The following is a 19,887-nucleotide window of genomic DNA, read 5'->3' on the forward strand; positions in this document are numbered from 1 at the left end:
TGTGCGAATTTGATCCTGCCATTTTGTTACTGGCTGGTTTTCATTCCTGTTAGTTGACTCATTTTCTTCATTGAATTTTTGGTCTTAATGCCAACTGGTTTGCTTTTGCAGTGGGTGGTACTTGTTCCTTTCCGTGCTTAATGTTTCTTTCAGGAGCTCTTGTAGGGCAGGTCTGGTGGTGATGAAATATCTCAGTAATTGCTTGTCCATAAAGTATTTTATTTCCCCTTCACTTCTGAAGCTTAGTTTGGCTGGATATGAGTTCTGGGTTTAAAGTTCATTTCTTTAAGGATGTTGAATATTGGCCCCAACTCTCTTCTGGCTTGTAGGGTTTCTGCTGAGAGATCCACTATGAGTCTGACTGGCTTCCCTCTGTGGGTAACCTGACCTTTCTCTCTGGCTGCCCTTAGCATTTTTCCTTTCATTTCAATCCTGGTGAATCTGACAATTATGTGCCTTGGGTTTGCTCTTCTTGAGGAATATCTTTGTGGAGTTCTCTGTATTTCTTGAATTTGACTGTTGGACTGCCTTGCTAGGCTTGGGAAGTACTGCTGGATAATATCCTGGAGCGTGTTTTCCAGCTTGGATTCATTTTCCTCATCACATTCAGGTACACCAATCAAGTGTAGATTAGGTCTTTTCACATAATCCCATATTTCTTGGAGTCTTTGTTCACTTCTTTTCACTCTTTTTTCTCTTTTCTTGCCTTCTCTTTTTATTTCATTGAGCTGATCTTCAATCTCTGATATCCTTTCTTCTGCTTGATCGATTTGGCTATTAAAACTTGTGTTTGCTTCACGTAGTTCTCATGCTATGTTTTTCAACTCCAAAGAGTCATCTATGCTCTTCTCTAAGCTGGTATTCTAGTTAGCATTTTGTCTAACCTTTTTTCAAGGTTTTCGGTTTCTTTGCATTAAGTTAGAACATGTTCCTTCAGCTCAGAAAAGTTTGTTATTATCCACCTTCTGAAGCCTGTTTCTGTCAATTCATTGCACTCTTTCTCAGTCATGTTGTGTTCCTGTGTTGTTAAGGAGTTGTGATCCCTTGAAGGAGAAGAGGTGTTCTGGTCTTTGATGGTCTCATCTTTTTTGCACTGTTTTTTTTTTCCCCATCTTCATGGATTTACCTGGCTGTAGTGTCGGGGAGCTAGCTGCTTGATAAGGTCACTTGTCTGCCTGTCGAGGCGCTACTGGGTTTCTAGGAACTCCTTCAGGTTACTCTACCACAATTTTCATGTGATGTTACAGAGTATATATTACAGTGGTTCATTATCTAAAATTGATTAAAAATAAAATGGTGATGACCGAATAGCTCCTGTCTGGCAAAACCTCTTGCAGATAAAAACTACAAACCATGAACAAAATACAAAAAGAAATTATCTGAAGACCCTGGAGAGTGACAAGACAAGGAGATGCTAAAAGGAAATGACACTTTAAAATGGAGATAGTTGTGCATAAAGTTTCCATGGTTTTATCCCTTTCCAGGACAGGTAAAACTGTGATAGAAAGCTCTCAATTTTACTGACTTGAAGATCAGAAAACAGAATTTAGGACAACTACAGCTCCCCAAAAGTGAAGGAAGTAAATCTCAAAAAAAAGAGTAAGAGGAGGGGGACCTAAGATTTAGTGTATATACTTATGCCTAGTCTTTCACTGACTCCATAACCATGTGAATGTGAAGGAGTCCATAAGCATGTAGTACTTGTTCAATATATATTGTTTAAGTGTATGAATGAAAAGATGACCTAATAGCCATAATTTCACAGAACATCCAACAAGCTATAATACCCCATATCAAATTTACTTAAAGAGATCTGACAGAGAAAAACAGAATACCTCATTTAGGTTTAGGGGAACTTCATTAATCTTTAAAGGAGTTTTTCCCATCGTTCCATTGTTTGACACTTGAAAGTTGTTTAACACTTGAGTAATGAACCACAGTAAACTTTTTTCCAGATGAAGTGTTCTTTTATGTTGTAAAGTGAAACAATAGATGGAAAAGGATGGCTTAAAGAATGCTACAAAATGGCCCAAATGGCCACTGAATATTCACATGGCCCTTGGAAAGTCTTTGCGTATACCAAAGGCACATAGGCATGCCCACTCTGAAGACCATAGTGCAAAGGAAAACACCTGTTTGCCCAAGGCTATACGGGATAAATGACAGGGCATACCAGACCTTAGGGACTGCCATCTTCTAAAGCATTCACCTTGGAAACTTAGAAAAACTTGACAAAAATTTAAGATGCCCCCAGAGGAATTCACCCAGCATTGTAAGTTTTCTATTGATGTCAGCAGCCTGACCCCTGCAGATATGTAATGATCTTTGCAGACTTTTGTAAGAATTGTAGTGCTCTTAGGTAAAAAGGTCCCTGGAACTTCTCAGATCATAGATAAGTAGCTCTTGTTTGAATACTTGATAAAATAACATTGAATTAAGAGTTAAAATATTTTCAATCGAACAACACTATAAACACTACCCAAAACCATATTCGTTTCGATTTAATAAGGAACTGCTGCCCACTTTCTATGTAAATATTACTGGGTTTAACTCCTGAGGGTGGAGATGGAGGAGGCAACAGAGACATAAAGATGAATCAGGTAGAAACATATTTAACAAAAATTACATGTTCACTCAATATGTAATCTAGATATATATTAAATAAAATTTAATTTAAAAAATTAACCTGGCAAATTTAACAAGTATAGACCACAAATCTTTATTATTCAGGCTCTTTAATAATGTCTTTTCCTTCAGGCAAAATATTTCGAAATTAACTTATTGATTCTTCTTCACTTGCTCAAGTAAACATCACTTCACACCCTTCCTTCTGAGCTAAAGTGAACTGATGAGAAAACATTTTTAGAAGCTTCAGGGAAATGTAAATAATTATGTTTAATTATTAGAGATCATGCTGAATCTATAACAAAGTTTATTTCTGTTTTGAAACAAAACTTGGCAAAAATAAAATTTGTAGCTTTGATTCAGTACAAAGTATTAGGAAGTTGGTACCTTTCAGACCATTTCAAAGTAATTTTTAAATATTTTATTTATAAATATGCTTGTACAGTAGGGAATGTGGTTTTAGTTCTTTGCTGTAAGTTTCCAAACATATTTATTTGGCCCCCTAATAACTAAACAGGAAAGATACTCTTGGGCTCTTCATTTTGCCTCAATTTTGTCCATGTGAATATGAAAAGTAAATTAACAGTCAAGTACCTCTTTTACTATAAAGTGGCCTGTATGTATTGCACCCCCCAGAAAATACAAAAGTTGGAAGAAGAGTAGAATGTGTTTGACTTTGGCAGAATCTGCTAATCCATTCCTTTTAACACAAACTGGGTAGATTATTTAATGTTAATAACACAAGCCCCACTAGTTTGGTCCATTTATTCTCCTCTGGCTTACCTGAAAAGAGAATTTTTAACTGTCTTAAAGTTGGCAAGAAAAATTACCTTTTTTAGAAATCATTGTACATTGTAGCACTTATTTGTTTATATAACCGTCTCCCCACCAGAAGATACCTTCCTTGATCATAAGCACTGAACTTTATTTTTGCAGCCCTAGCCTAGGATCGGACACAAAAATACAAGTACAGTTACTGCATTAAACTTAGCCACCATTTTGAAAAACCAAAAGATCTTAAGTATATGTTTTAATCAAATCCTGGCAGGATATATGAAACATATGGCTCTTATTTTTAATTTTCCTTTGCCAAATCTGTTTGACAGCAAAACAAAACTAAAACATCTCACAAAATTTTCCTTAGTATGTTATTATATCTAACTATATAAAATCAACACAGAAGTTGAACCTAATACTCCAATTTTACCAATGAGAGGGAGAAATTGAAGTATTTTTTGTGAAAGCTGTGAATTTTTGTGCACACGAAATGTATCATGAGAATTAAGTATACACTAACAATGAAATATGCACAGGCTTGGCCCTTGCCAAAGTTTTCTAGTAGAGAGCACTTACTTTTGGCAACACTTCCCAGGTCTTCTCTTTGTGAACCTCTCAAGACAATAAATTTCTTAGGAATAGGTACTTTTTTTGACAACTGTGGATCTTCTAGCCTACTGCCTGCATCTAATATTTGATATTTGATAAATAAATATTTGATAAATATTTGATAAACCATATTCCAAATCTGCATTCTCTATGATCCCCCAGCCACTTTTCTTTACTTTCTTTAATTCTTCTACTCTGTGGTTTCAAAGAGTGAGAGGATAAAATGTGTAATCCCCTCCTGAGGTATTGGCATTTCATAAAGCAAACAGCTTTGAGCTAAAGAAATGAAGCCATATGGTATGTTAGGCATTATGAAGATGATGGAATGCATTCTGAAAGGCAAGATAGTATTCCTTAGCTCCCTGTTATACCTGGTAATGGGCCTGTAGTGCAAATGATGCCAAGAACAGTTCATGGTAGATTTTCAATTATTTAAAAGTAGGACATAGGCCATGATCATTGCTTTTCATTGTTTCCACAGATGAGCTCTGGCTTCCTTTCTATTTCTCATACTGAAGTTCTTCCTCTACCCTCACCATAACAGAAAAACACCTCAAAACATTGATTACCTATTATAAGGTTGGTCTTTTCTAAACAAACAAACAAAAATTCCAAAGCAGTTTGCATTTGGAGGCATTCTTTGCTCCTCTATCAATGGTTCTTGAACATATTGCCATACAAGATTTCCTATGTTATACAGATCAAGGGAATTTTCTTAAGTGTTTTTGAAAACTATAAATAGGAAACAAATTCACTACTGAACATCTATCTTCTATAAAGTTTAGAGGTTGACTTATCAGACTAAGAAAAACCTACATTCTATAATTCTGATTCCATTTTTAATCAAATTATTATAAACACCCTTTGAGTCATTTCGTGGAAAAGATAGATTAAATAGTGTACCCAATCAAAAAAACTGAACAATTCCTTCCACTTGAAAGTTACATAATTGCTCAACAAATTGTATGTGTTATTAAAACATGAATTGATAGTAAGGCCACTGAATAGTGCTACAACTCATTAAAGCCAACTAGTATGGTTTTACTTCTTAGAATTGTTAGAAGTAAATTTTCTGTTCCACAAAAGAAATAGCACTCAAATATAAATTTTCTCAGCAAGGCAATTTACTTCTATAGAAGGGTGTGTCTCATGGATGGAGCAGTGGCAAGAGCATAACTGAACTAGGGAGGGGAAGGGGTTCTTATCCCTTATGTAGGTAGTCCCGACTTCTGTGTAGTTCTCCTATTGGCTAGGGTTGGACCACACAGTCTAAGCTGATTCCAATTTGTTATTTTAAAGAGAGGAGTATGAGCCAAAGTGGCAGGGTGAGCAGTTTTGGCAGGAAAGATGGTTACAGAACAGATGACAAAAGGTGGTGACTGAGGTCAGAGCAGATGATCAGGGGTGACTCAGGGCAGAGCAGGTGACTAGGATGAGTCAAGACTCTAAATATGTGGGTTAGGAGCAGGATGCACAAGGGGGATGTGCAGTTTCAATGAGAGGAATAGGTACAGGTAATCAGGGGAACAGATATGAACTACTGATTAGAACTTCCAGGAAAGTTGTTTACTGAAATTAGGGGCAAGGAGATGAAGAAAATGATGAAGTTAAACTTTAAAATAAAGAAGGAACATGGAAACTGAACATAGTGGCATACTTATTCTTTGAAGAGAGACTTGGAACTCACTGTATTCAACAGAGTATGTGTCATTTACAGTGGCAATTATCTCTTTTTGTATTAATGAAGAAAATAAAATAGAGCATAACTCACAAATTGTATCTATTTGGGCTTCAAGTATTTCTTGTTTTACTTGGGAGTGATGCATTTATATTATTTGAATATAGATTTTGTCTTACAATTTGGGAGATCATACTACTTTAAACAAAATTACACTGGTGTGACTTATCCCTAGAAAGACAGTGGAACATTGCTTAGCTTATTTGAACTGATCTCAGAGGGACTTCTTTAATATCCCATGCTGCTAATCAAGAAACCATCTCGGAATGGTGGTAAGGACTAACTCTAGGCAAGAGGCCCCATCATTCTGTTTACTGCCTAGGTTACTCCACCCTTGATGGAAAGATTATAATTAAGTCAGGGACCATAAGACAATATATTATTCATATTGATATTCCCAGAAGTAGATTAGTTCTTGGCTCCATAGTAGGTGTTCCATAAATGTTTGTTCAATGCAACTGAATTACCTTGAATATCATGGGCACAGGATTCTTAGCTAGGGGTCTAAATTAGAAATATCTAAAAATATTTTGAAAACAAAAACAGAGAAGAGGTATGATTACGTGTATTTCTTTAAAAATCATCAGGTGACACTGATAAACCACCTTAGTTATAAACCACTAATCTAAGTGGTGAACTATTTTTGTGAAAAATTCTAATAGTCAGCTTGATTGCCTAAATATTTCTAATTATTTTTATGAGGTATTTATTTTAAAAATGAATAGGCTAGTGATTTTCAAAATTTGTGGGAGCTTTTGAGGCTTTAGCCTCCAAACAGTATCATACACCAAACCCAAATATTGTCAGTTCTCATTATTATTCATGAATTCTACCTTTGCAAATTTGCCTTTTCATTATAAATTATGTGTAACCCCCAAATCAATACTCCTAGCAGTTTCGCTATCATTCACAGACACTCACAGAGTGGCCAGACATTGGAGCCACCCTTTGTGCAGCTCCCAGATGAGGTTAAACAAGGCAATGCTCTCTTTGCCTTCTTGTTTCGGTTTTCATACTACAAACAAATATCCTTTTTGTGGTCTACTTAGTGCTACATTTTTATGCATTTTGTTTGATTTTATTGTTTTAAATGGCCCCCAAGCATCATACTGAAGTGCTGTATGGTGTTCCTAAGTGCAAGAAAGCTGTGATGTGGCTTACAGAGAAAATATGTATATCGAATAAGTTTTCTTCAGGTAGAAGTTATAGTGCTACTGGCTGAGAGTTCAGTGTGAATAAAGCAGCAACATATGTTAAATAAGGTGTCTTTAAACAAAACTCATAAAACAAAGTTAGCTATTGATTGCTGGATGAAAACATTGTGACCAGAGGTTTACAGGAACCTAACCCTGTGTTTCCCCTGGAAGCAATAGCTCAGGATTTTCTATTTCAGTTTTTGCAGCAACTTTATAGACCATAAATACTGAAAACAACAATAATTAACTGTATATAAAACTTGAAGCCAAAATTGCTCTAGATGACATAGGCATAAGACCATCATTTTTGTTCTCTTATCATCTCTTTCTTCCCAAGTGACATTCCCCAAAACATATACTTATTTTCTGGATCCAGGAGGAGGAATTTTAATAAGAATAGTCTTCCAAATGAATCCAGAGTAACAACTGAATTTCACATTTTACCTATATATTTGGATGTTATGTAGATACAGCAAGTACTTGCTTAGAAAATGTGAAACTAACATTATATTAAATCAAATAATTCCAGTTAGGAAGGTAATCAGTTGGGGTTGGGAGGAGGATATCCAGTGCTTTTCTGAGCCAAATATAAATTACTTTTATATTACCTGGTGTTCTTAATTATCTGCACCACTATACCACTCTGGACAGGATCAGAGGTTGGTTCTACCTCTGACAATGTCATATCACTGGGTCCAGGGGGCTTTTCCCTATGTGCAATGAAAGTAAAGGAAATACAATAGAACATCTGTTGACTCATCACATCAGATTTTGAGTAAATGAATTACTTCTCTTATGCATTAAATAAAATGCATGGTTTGGAAAAGCTTGCTGCAGTACTGAAAGTCACTTCATGGCTATTTTACTTTTTAAAGAAAAGGTCTAAATGTAGTCAAATTCAAAACAAAATAAGAAGCAACGTACTGTAAAACAGAGCATTTGGTAAAATAATAATAATGCAAATAACCATTCCCTAATACCTAAGATTTTGAATGCTAAATTCTGTTGTCATTGCTGTGGTTATTATTGCTGTTGAGAGATAAACATAGCTAAGTACTCTCAGGCAGACATCCTCAGCTGGAGATATTTTGCTCCCCAGGGGAGATTGGGCAACATCTGGAGACATTTTTGATTGCAGGATTGTGTGGGAGATGCTACTAGCATCTAGTGGATAGAAATTAGTCATACTACTAAAATATACAAGGCAGCCCCCATAACCACAACAAAAACCAATCTACTCCAAAATGCTAATGTACCAAGATGAAAAAACTCCTATTCCAGGAGTTACTAGTGAATAAAAGAATTCTATTATGCAGTACAAGCAATGGTTATTTCTATACAGACAACGATATTAGTGACTCTCCCAGGAGTGTGGCTCCTACACCTGCATTGAGTTCTCAGCAAGGATGTCATCCTAATCTCTGTGCCTAGAGAGAGCTTGATCCCAATATACAAACCAAGGCTCCCATATGAAAACAAAAGCACAAACAGCAGCTAAGCTCAGCATACCTCCTGGGTTCAGACATGAAATTTACCAGCTGACTCTCTCCTCTTTACTGCTAAAGGGACATCATTAACAAATCATTGAACTTTAGGAACAACATTAAAAATATCTGGGTTATTTTCTTCATTGACCATAGAAAAAGAGCCATAAAGTCATGGATCAAATCCCTAGGTGTTGTCTAAGGTTATGAGTCTGACACATTGCAGGAAAATGAATCAATCTGTTTAAGTCCCCAGAATGTAACAAGAAAACATTTTGTGGACTAGTCTTCCACTGACTTATTTGGCTATTTACATGTAATACCAATAATCTGTGCATTCACTCTGATTTATGGGTATAGCAGGCGGTACACGTTGACAGATGCTTGGGAAACTGCTTTGCAAACAATGCAGATACTTTGGCTTCTTTTCACATTTACTCTGTGCTCACTGCCACATCTTTACCTGTGTCTTCTTCTGAATATCTTCCTTTCTTTCCGACAGGTGGGCTGCAAGATTTTGCATTTCTTCCACCAGTATATGATGTCCTGCAACTATTTCTGGATGCTCTGTGAAGGGATCTATCTTCATACCCTCATTGTGGTGGCCGTGTTTACCGAGGAGCAACGCTTGCGGTGGTATTATCTCTTGGGCTGGGGTATGTATTTTCCACAGCTAAGTTTTGAGTCACTTTCACCTCTGTCTGTATGCTTCCAGTTTTCTTCTAATCTTGGTCTCAGAGAATAGAGTCAGGGCCCAGATCCTTTAAGGAATAATGGAACACAGGTACTGGCAGGAGTTTAGTCTCCAAAAGACCTGGTAGAAACCCTTTACCAATCCCAATCAAACTGTGCTGAACATGAGGGTCTGCACAGAGAAGGAAAGTATGACTATAAGGATAACTTCAGGGAACAAACTCAGCTAACGATGGACACAAAACGTGCCCTGATTAGAGAAGATCTGATTAAGCCTTCTTCTGCTTTATTCATCACATGTTTGTAGAGCAAAGGGGAATTTCACATTTTGAATTCTGTACCTCCCCTACCCTGGCTTCATTTTCCTTCCTCAATAACGTATCTTCCTGTCAGTCTATCAGCAGGACTCCTCCAGTGAAATCTCAGGAAGTACAGTCCAGCCGAGAGGCATATATAACCACATGGGTTTCCAAGTATAGCCTATGTGACATCATGTCACATGGCAATGGCTGTGGAAAGCTTAGGGCTGAATTGTTTACGCTGTGGTTGTTTCTGTACAAACTTAAGGGAGGGTGCTAAAGTCCTTCAGGGATGCTCTAGAATTGCTCACTTTCCCCAGGGCTGCTGAAAGTCCAGCTCCCCCTGGTGGAAGGGAAGCAAACAGATGTTAAGGCAATGAAAGAAAAATGTTGCAATAAAAACACATGCTGCCTTATCAAATAAAGTTTCAGCTTCACCTTGAAACTTCCATACTAGAGGAGAAACTCATGGGCCATCTCTCACTGACTACATAGCCGAATGCTTCCCTCACCACATCCACTCATGAGGTGACTGTGACTCTGAAAGCAGAGGCTGTGGATGGCCTTCAACTAAGCCTGTCCTTTAATGGAGCAGGTTGGGGAGCCACTACAAATACTGGTAGGAAAGACATAGTAAGAAGAAAGGTTAATTTAAGTAATTTTTTAAAACATCACCTTTGTATTTAAAGCCCTGCCTAATAGGCATTGTCACCAATTTACAGAAATGTGCCTGGGAAGTCATAGAGCCAGTTTAGAGTCTTTCCTGCAGTCTGTAAACTGCAGAAAGGGGCTGGTTTTATGCCATACTGGTTTCCATAATACCCTTACATAACAGGAGTATATGGCTTTAACCAAATGCATTGCCCAAACCCAATGGGATAATCCTATAATAATGGGTCAGTGGGGCAGATAGGCGGGATGCCTCAAAATTGAATTGATGATGCTACAATTCTTTGGCTGCAAGCAACAGAGTAAGATGTTCTAACTTAAGCAAATATAGAGAAGTTGTCAGAATCTAGATTATCTCATGGAAGCCAAGGGCAGAAATACAGCCAGGCAACTAAAAGGGCTGTAGCCTAGGACCAGATAAACCAGGAGCTCTCTCCCTCTGCCTTTTATCTTTGCTTTTCCTCTGTGAATCTGTTTTCACATTTCTTTTTCTTTACAAACCATAGACCACAGGATATCCACTCCCTCCAGTTTTCATAGTAAATGCATCTTGCCCCAAAGTTTCCCGAGTATACATGTTTCTGTTCCAGGCATTCACAAAAACTAAATGCCCATCTTTTTTTTTTTTTTTTTTTTTTTTTTTTGAGACAGAGTTTCGCTCTTGTTACCCAGGCTGGAGTGCAATGGCGCGATCTCAGCTCACCGCAACCTCCGCCTCCTGGGTTCAGGCAATTCTCCTGCCTCAGCCTCCTGAGTAGCTGGGATTACAGGCACACGCCACCATGCCTAGCTAATTTTTTGTAGTTTTAGTAGAGACGGGGTTTCACCATGTTGACCAGGATGGTCTCGATCTCTTGACCTCGTGATCCACCCGCCTCGGCCTCCCAAAGTGCTGGGATTACAGGCGTGAGCCACCGCGCCCGGCCCTAAATGCCCAGCTTTAAGCGCCAATTATGAATAGCAGGACAAGAGAATCTGTGATCCAACTGAAGGTAGGTAGCCTACCCTGGTTCAATGAACTGTGGCCAAGAAAATTGAGAGGGATACTGTAATATAGTATGAACATGTCTAGGGATAGTGAACCCTCCGGCAAAAGACTGAGAAAGGGGTCTTTGTGAACTGTACAGGCTGTCTAGGATATGCACCAGATCACCTCATCTGTATGGCTGCTCCCTTACCAGGAGAGCAGCAGCTCCACCCTGTTTACTTAGCCATCCAGTGAACTTAGAAGTCAGGCTATGACTATCCTGCTGATTCTACATCAGTTAACAGGTTCTCCTGCTCTTTCCTTTCCTCAAAACAGGCCAAAATTTAATCAAAATGGCCTTGTACTACTTTTTTTCTTTTAGCTCCAGCCTTCCACAGAGACTAATGTTTCCTTTCCCTGGCCTCCTCATTCTTATGCACACCCTCTCAACAATTTCTAGACTTCCAAATCTGGTCATGCCAAGAATAGACTAGATACAATTTAATCACTCCAATAGCAATCGGATCATTACAATCGTAACAATTGGTGCTGTACAAATACCTTCCAATCAAACACCTGAAAACAACATTCTACCCCAAACACACACACAAGCACACACAAAATTTCTGCCAGATTTATTTCCTTTAAAATAATATCTGTGGTATGTTTCTTTTACCAGTTTTGATTGTTCAAAACATCTATTTGCCACAATCAGAAAATTTCCCATGTGAAGAAAAGGCTGTAAATTGATTCTTGTCTGTGACATTCAGTGGAAACAAGGGCACCCTAGAAGGAACAATTTATACTGCTTTTGGAATATACTGATGTATTGTAAATTAGTTATAAAAACTTTTTGGCATCATCGTAGACAGCTCAATGAAGATATCTGCTTAAAACACATAAACAATGCAAAGGAAAAAAGGAACAAGCTGCTCAGCTGTATCAAAAATAAGGACAATGATAAATAAATTACTTATGTGACACCTTAAGCTTCTTTAATCAACAAATATTTAAAACTTCATTAGAATGATTCAAGTAGAATCCCAAAGAATCTTACACTTAGTAAGGAAAGCACAAAATGGGGAGTTGCAAATCAATGGGTGTATAGACTAAGCAATGCAAGATGAGAAATTTTAGGGATCTGCTGTACAACATCATACCTATAGGTAACAATATTGTACTATGCACTTAAAAATATATTTAGAGGGCAGATATCATGTTATGTTCTTGCAACAATAATATAAAAATTTAAATTAAAAAAAGAATTAGAGGGATTTGTACTTCCATAGATAGATTTTTGGAAAGAGTCAACCAAATAGATCTAAAATGTAATGTTTTAGCATGCTAAAGTTAAGAGTATCTTTCTATACACGCGCGCGTGCACACACACACACACACACACACACACACCAAAATTCCACCAAACTCGTTACCACTGAAAAATGCGGTGCCAAATCTGAACTCTGAGAACAAAACTGACATATTTTAAAGCAAGGACTCCTTTCTTAGAACTTTTAAGTAATCATTAGCTTTGGCTGGGAGAAAAATGGGTGAAATTACTACCAATTAATTTCTCAAGAAGAAATAGTTTCACAGAAACTTTAAAAAGTTTAATGAAGCAAGAGAAAAAGTCTCTTCTGAATAATATTTTTATTGTCCTCTGAAAATTCTTTTCACATGAAGACAGTATGATAGGTTCTAAACTTTACAATGCCAGAATAAAAGCAAAACCTATATATTTTTAAAAGATTCTTGAAAGTTAGACTGCAGAAAATTTGGCCCAAAAAAACCAAGTTGTATTATAGCACCTAATTTGTTTGCAGATGATATAAAGCCCGTCCATTTAATTCAGCTTTGAATAATGTTACCAACTCTAGGATTTGAAACCAATCTCAAATAATTGAAATTCTACCCAATAGAAAATCAAAGAATGGTTCTTTCAGTAGTTACTCCCTTCCAAGTATGCATGGCACCACTTATTAGTCAATTTCTCTCCAATTGAAGTATCTTCACATACTGAAGTTTAGTTCTCAGGAAAATCATTTATTTTGCAGCTCTCTCCATACTGTTCCTTTGCCTTGCCTTGCCTTGCCTTGCTGGTTTCCCCCTTGTTAGAAATCAAAGGAAGGAAATTCCCCCCATGGACTTCTACATTGAACAAATAGAATTTATCTAATCACCTTTAAAAGCATGAATCCTATGGAGACTGGGTTATTCTGATCCTTATTATCTTTGGTGGGAGGAATGGGTTGTAATGGATCTTGGGGCCTTGGAGAGAAGAGAAAGGAAAAATGAAAAAACAAACTACATAAAAGAAAGCATCATAGCTAGATGAAGGCAAAGAGCCATGGGTGTTGAAAGGTATGGGGTCTACACTCTTCTGCAGATGAAATAAAACACTTTCCTTTCTACAAAATGATGAGGTGGGATTCAGTTTTCCATATGCCTCTCTTGCTGTCTAATTCTAAATATGCATCTCAAAATAAATCCAGAGACTTTGTTTCCATTTCTGAGCCCATGTGGGAAAATGGTATGTTAGAACTGTTGTGAATAACATAATCATGTTTTGTGTAAACAAACTCAAAATTATTTCAGACCAAACATTAAATCGATGGTCCTATTGAATATATGCTTCCTGTAGAATCTGAGGTTGTTCTTAGGTGAAAATTCAATATTTTGAGGCCTCTTTTTGTATGTAACTCACAGAAAATAAAAGTGTGTTGATTTAATTCTTTCCTAAGACAAATTTCTTAATCTGATGACAATAACAAAATCTCTTCCTACAGGTGTCTCAATCAAATCAAATGATATTCTACTATTTATAGATACATATGAGTAAAATGTCAATTTTTTCTTTTTTAGTGAAAATTACAACTTTAGGTTACACTTATAGAATCATAATTGATTGAAAAAATTATAATCTGGAAGGATGCATTCCAACAACTGTCTCCATTTTTCTGTTTATAAATTTTAAAACTTTTTCTTCTTTACTAGCATTTTGAGCTTAGTCGGGGAGGTACAGTAAGCTGCCTTCATAAACGTTCTCTAGCCAGAACCTACAGAAGGTAGGAAATGTATTGGCTTCTCTGAAGTATTCATATTAAAAGGAAACAAAATCACTGTATGAGATATAAACAGACAGAAAAACAAAAAAGCCTAGAAGAAAGAATAACATCAGCTATGGCTTTAGGAGGAATGGGACTATTACTTTCACACACCCTCCCTTACCAGGAGAGCAGCAGCTCTCCATGAGAGCCCAGTTCACCTATGATGAAAGGCTTTCAAGCCTCAGTTAATAGTCATCATTATAAACATAACAATGGTAATAACAGTCATAGTGTACCTACTACACTCAGCAATTTGTAAAAGGCTTTTAATTATCAGAAGACTCTTAACCAATCTCTCTGAAAGCCCATGATGTTCTAACTGGGAGCATTTTTAACTGGCTTGACCAAAGATAATTTTTGTGAAAATATCAGGGGAACATCTTGACAGACACACTCAATTTAACAGTACTTTTGCAAGTACACTACCATTTTCCATGCAGTTTTACTTATAGGTTATGACCACAAAACCAAGTGTGATTTGTACTTTTCACATTTGTAGGGTTCCCGCTGGTGCCAACCACTATCCATGCTATTACCAGGGCCCTGTACTTCAATGACAAGTAAGTATTTTATGGTGATGTTTAGGTTAACATATGCATAAATAAAATGGATTTGCGTATTAATGTGTTTCCCACCCCCCTTTTTTACAGCTGCTGGCTGAGTGCAGATACCCATTTGCTTTACATAATCCATGGCCCTGTCATGGCGGCACTTGTGGTGAGAATTGGTTTTTAATGAAATATTAATAGTGTTATCTCTTAGTTGAGATTTGTGTGTGTATGGTTCTATGTATCATATGTTTTATAACTTCAAAATGAAGCTCATTTGATAGCATTCTGTAGTAAGAAAAGCAATTTGATTTTAGAATCTTCAAAAAAATGCTTTTTACTTATACACAGGGAGGGGTTATCATGAGCTCATTTTCATTATGCACTGTAACAGCAATGTAGCTCATATTTTAAGACTTTTATAACTAGATTCTCCTAGGTAAAGGTAAGAGGCCAAGGGGCTGCAAGAATTTTTAAAAGGTTGTGTTGCTAAAGAAAGTGAAATATCCTAAAGTGTGTAATTCCTGTACCTTTTTCCCTAGGTCCTAGAGAACAGAACCATCTTCTGTTTCAACTTTGGTACATGGGCCATCATCAAAAATACCCCAATTACACACCTGAAATATTTTAGGCATTTCACACACATTGCCATGCTGTTTTTAAAAGAAACCTTCTAATGGTAATATGTAAGGCTGTTTTACTCCTAGGGAAAAAAAAAAAGAAAAAACCTAAACCCAAGTCTGTAGTAATCTCACTCAAAAATCTCAGAACTAAGAAGAAGTTTGAGTTAGAATGAAAGTGGGACAGAGAATGAGACTGTCTGATCCTGAATGCTAGCTCCTTTATTTCTACCCATGTTTGCTTTACTACGTGTTGGCCAGGATCAGATAAAGAAAGTGAAATATCATATGTAATATTTAACCACATTTAATAATTTGACATTATCTTTCCCATTAACCTTAAAGACAGTGTTTTCTTCAGATTGCAGTGAGAAAAATGAAAGCAGTCTTAAGTTGTAGACTAAGACTGTTCTGCATTGAGAAAGCATCAGTGAGTAACTGTTCAAGCAGGTTTATTATCCAGACTTTCTTCTATCTTTCCTGGCCTTTCTAATGGAAATCAACTTCACTAGCCCATCCTCAAAAGGACCTACTGACATGGGTCTTGAACCTTTAAAGCACACCATAAGAGTTAAATTAAAGGTCATAGAAATTTTGGGGAAAAAATAATGTTTACTTCTATTCTAGGTAGAAAAATAATTCTACACATTTTTAAATTGTCAACTAAATTTTAAAAACAATTTTGGTTTCAAAACTAACCTTTATAGCCAAAAATAGTTTGTGACCCAGAAGATGTCAATTTCCTATATTTTTAATTTATACTTAAAGATCTTTTCCCATTGTATCTGCTAATCTGGTAGCGATCATGTTTCACACCAAAATAAAATTAGAAAAAATGTTCCTTCCTTTTTTTTAGATAGTTAAATAAACTTCTGTTTTATTAACCAATTCATTTAAAATTGATCAAATATTTTAATTTTATATTTGGTGTTATATAAATGGTTTCTACCTAATATTAAGTGTCTGTTCTGGATGAGCATTTTGACACTCCTGAAAAAATAATTTTTAACATCTTTGGTATGCAGAGAAATTTTCTCTGTAACATTTATTATTTCATCTAGTGTTTCTGCTTAGGAGAAGTTTGTTTGTGTTATGAACAGCTAGTATCTTTGAAAAATTTGACATTCCAGAGGTCTAAAAGTCTTTGATTTTGTGAACTTAAAGTCAAGAAACTCAAATATCCAACACAAGCTCAATTAGTGAGTTAGTAATAAATAGTGGACTCACAGCCAAATGTCAGATTCTTACTGAGGACACTATGGTTCTTATTTACTTAGGATTCAGTAGACTTGCCTCCATGGCTTAGCTCTATCATCTACCAGCTCTGAAAATTTAGATAAATCAATTAACCAAAAAATGTCCCCTGATTTTTTTGAGGAAAAACTTAGATTAAACAATCTTTCAGGTACTTTTGGAGGATAATCTCTAATTCTAGGTCACTGAACCTTAGCACTGCTCTATATCTTTATCTGTTAAGGATAACAAAAACAATAATAGTTGTCTATAAATTCATAGTTATAAACTATCTGCTAATAAAATAATAAATGAAGTAAAATGAAGTAAAAACTTTAGCAATTATCCTTATCTTTAAAATTCTAAAACAAATATTTCTTGCCTTAACTGTATAGAAATTTTGAAGGAAATGCTGATTCTAAGATCCAAATTATACATGTGTATCTGAGATGATTGTGTGTATACTTCACTTCACTGTGAATGACATAAATTAACAGAAAGTGATATATTTGGAATTCTTATTAATTTCATGACTAAAAGAAATACACATTAGTATATTTTAAAACTAAAAAAAGATTTAGCAATTAACAAGGTGAATTATTTATACCTTGAAGATGATTTTTCTCATTTTGAAAGAGTTGCCCATGCAAATATGGACACTTGATTTATGACAGCAGCACTTTTGAGCAGAGGAAGGAGATGGCCAATTAGATATACATACAGAAAAAATATCAGACATTTGTTTAGGCAATGCATATGTGTGGGGGAAAAAAGTAAATTCTGACTCCTTCCACAACCAGACACACACAAAAAATGTGTTTTTAGTGAACTGTAGGTTTAAATGTGAAAAACAAAACAATAGTGCCCTTTAAAAGACAATTTAGGTGAGTATTTTCATGAGCTTCAGTACAAAAATATTTCTAAAGCAGGATACAAAAAGCACTTAATGAAGAGATTGATAAATCAACTACATTAAAAAATGAAGACAACATTTAAAGACTAAAAAGACAAACCTTAGTGTCCAATAAGATATCTGCAATGTTCCAAATAAAGACTAATAAATTTATGAAAAGGTGTTCAGCTCATGTGTCATCAGGAAAATGCAGATTAAAACAAGAATAAGGTAATACTACACCCCTCCACCACCTGCTCCCCCATAGAAAGGCTCATATTAAAAAAAGTGTTCACACCAAGTGTTGGCAAGGGTGATGAGCAACTGGAACTCCTTTACATACTGCTGGAGGAAACATAAAATTAAACCACCTCTCTGGAGCCCTAGAAATGCTGAGCAAATTGTGCTACCTCTGAGGTAGACTGTCATGTTCTATGTAGGTAACATTTGCCACTCACACTAGATAAACAAGAATTTGAGGACAGTGGGCATTTTTAAGTGATACTTTTCTGTATGATTTGCTCAGAACATCATATATTTGCAGGTCAATTTCTTCTTTTTGCTCAACATTGTCCGGGTGCTTGTGACCAAAATGAGGGAAACCCATGAGGCGGAATCACACATGTACCTGAAGGCTGTGAAGGCCACCATGATCCTTGTGCCCCTGCTGGGAATCCAGTTTGTCGTCTTTCCCTGGAGACCTTCCAACCAGATGCTTGGGAAGATATACGATTATGTGATGCACTCTTTGGTTAATTTCCAGGTAAGGAAGCCAAAGGTGTATTTATTCAACTACTGTGCTTATTCTGCTAGCTGATCTTAACTCTAAAGCCCATGATCTTAAACGTCATAACATTTAAGCCTCCAATTCAACAAGCCCAGCCAAAATTTTGAAGGACACCAGTGTTTTTTGAGGCTCCTTCCTGCTGTTTATTTCTGTGCCGGCTTTCTTGTCATTCCCACGGCCCTCAGCTGGTCCCATCCAGGCATGTTTTCCCTGGTCATAGACATAGAAATTATCAGATCATCCTTTATAAATGAATGCTGGCTTTGGGGTAATGAGGAGTTTGTACAAAGCTGTCCATGCCTCCTGCTCTGTCACCCTCCATTTGTCAGGTAAATGTCAGGAATCATTTATGATGGTCCAGTGCCCATAAAGGGAAGTTGTATCCAGGCCTCTCCTCATGCAGGAGAGAATGCAGTGGGCTCCCAGAGGCTGTCCTGGACTGTCCAGTGTCTGCCACACTGGATAGGAGAATGGCTGCTCTAGTTCCATTCACCTTTCTCCAGATTAAAGCCCCACTGAAAGCATAATGTTGTATTTGGAGAGCAAGATAGGATGTGGAGTCCTCGGCAGGAGTAATTCTATCACAGGCTCTTAGGCCAGAGTTTTGCTGTCTCTATCACAAATTTCAAAAGAGTTTTATTTTCTATATTAGACTTAATGTGAGAAGGAGGTTAAAATTAACAGGGTTAGAGAAAAAGTTTAGGGTTTGTTTGAATAGTTCAAGCTGTTCTTTTGGCCATAATCAAAACTTGGACACAAGGAATCTTCCAAGCAGTGACCAGGACTCAGGCAGTTTCTTAGTCTATGTCCTTATCTGAGAGATGAACTGGGCGGTTGGTATACTACTGCATTAATTCACCATGACAACACAGGACGCAGACCCACAGCCACCCACTATGACACTTGTGCTTGCTGTGCTTGTGAAAGACTCCTCTACTGAATTCTACAAGGTCTCCATTTGTTTTTTTGTTTGTTTGTTTTTACTCCAGTCCTACAATTAGCAATTTCTCCAAGGAATTCTGGTTCCTTTTATTGTAAAATGGTATTTTAAAAAAACAAAGAAATTTAAAAAAAAAAAAAAACAGAAAAAGATCTTCGTTTTTAAATTTTCTAGGTATAGATTTTTTTCAAATTCACCATAATCAGCATATGCTGCTATAAATCTCCATGTTAAAGGGAGCAATATATTAATAAGATTTACTAGCACTGTCTTTTTACCCAAACAATGGAATCGTGACAAGAAAAATATATTTCTAATGGAATATTTTTGTAGTGCAGCACTGACTGTGAATGGTAGATAATTCTTTTTCTTGCTTTTTTTCTCATCGAGTCTTGACTTACTATTGCAGTAGTGAAGCATTCCTCTCTGGGCAGTCTATTATATTGTTTACTAAGACAACATAATGCACACAAAAATAACTTCAACTGTATTTTTCCCTCCCTTTTTAGGGATTATTTGTTGCAACGATCTACTGCTTCTGCAACAATGAGGTAAGCATGCATTTTATATAATACTATCACCTGTTTATGTGAAGGCAGCATTTTACAATTTCCAAAGGGCCTCCATACACATGTCATTTCATCTCACTTCTACAGTTGACTTTATAGGGTTTTGTCATTAGCAACATTATGTTTTTTTCCAC

General features: G+C 36.5%; 1 protein-coding gene across 1 annotated transcript in view; it reads left to right on the forward strand.

Moving 5' to 3' along the window:
- CALCR (calcitonin receptor) overlaps positions 1-19,887 on the forward strand; it is a 70,183-nt gene that overhangs the window by 42,160 nt on the left and 8,136 nt on the right. Inside the window, 5 exon segments of the mRNA XM_032252954.1 lie at positions 8,932-9,085; positions 14,664-14,724; positions 14,815-14,881; positions 18,002-18,220; positions 19,694-19,735. Coding sequence (XP_032108845.1) covers positions 8,932-9,085; positions 14,664-14,724; positions 14,815-14,881; positions 18,002-18,220; positions 19,694-19,735 — 543 coding nt within the window.

This window comes from Sapajus apella, unplaced genomic scaffold (genome assembly GCF_009761245.1).
Source record: "Sapajus apella isolate SASKATOON/1434 unplaced genomic scaffold, GSC_monkey_1.0 scaffold81, whole genome shotgun sequence".
Lineage (NCBI taxonomy): Eukaryota > Metazoa > Chordata > Mammalia > Primates > Cebidae > Sapajus > Sapajus apella.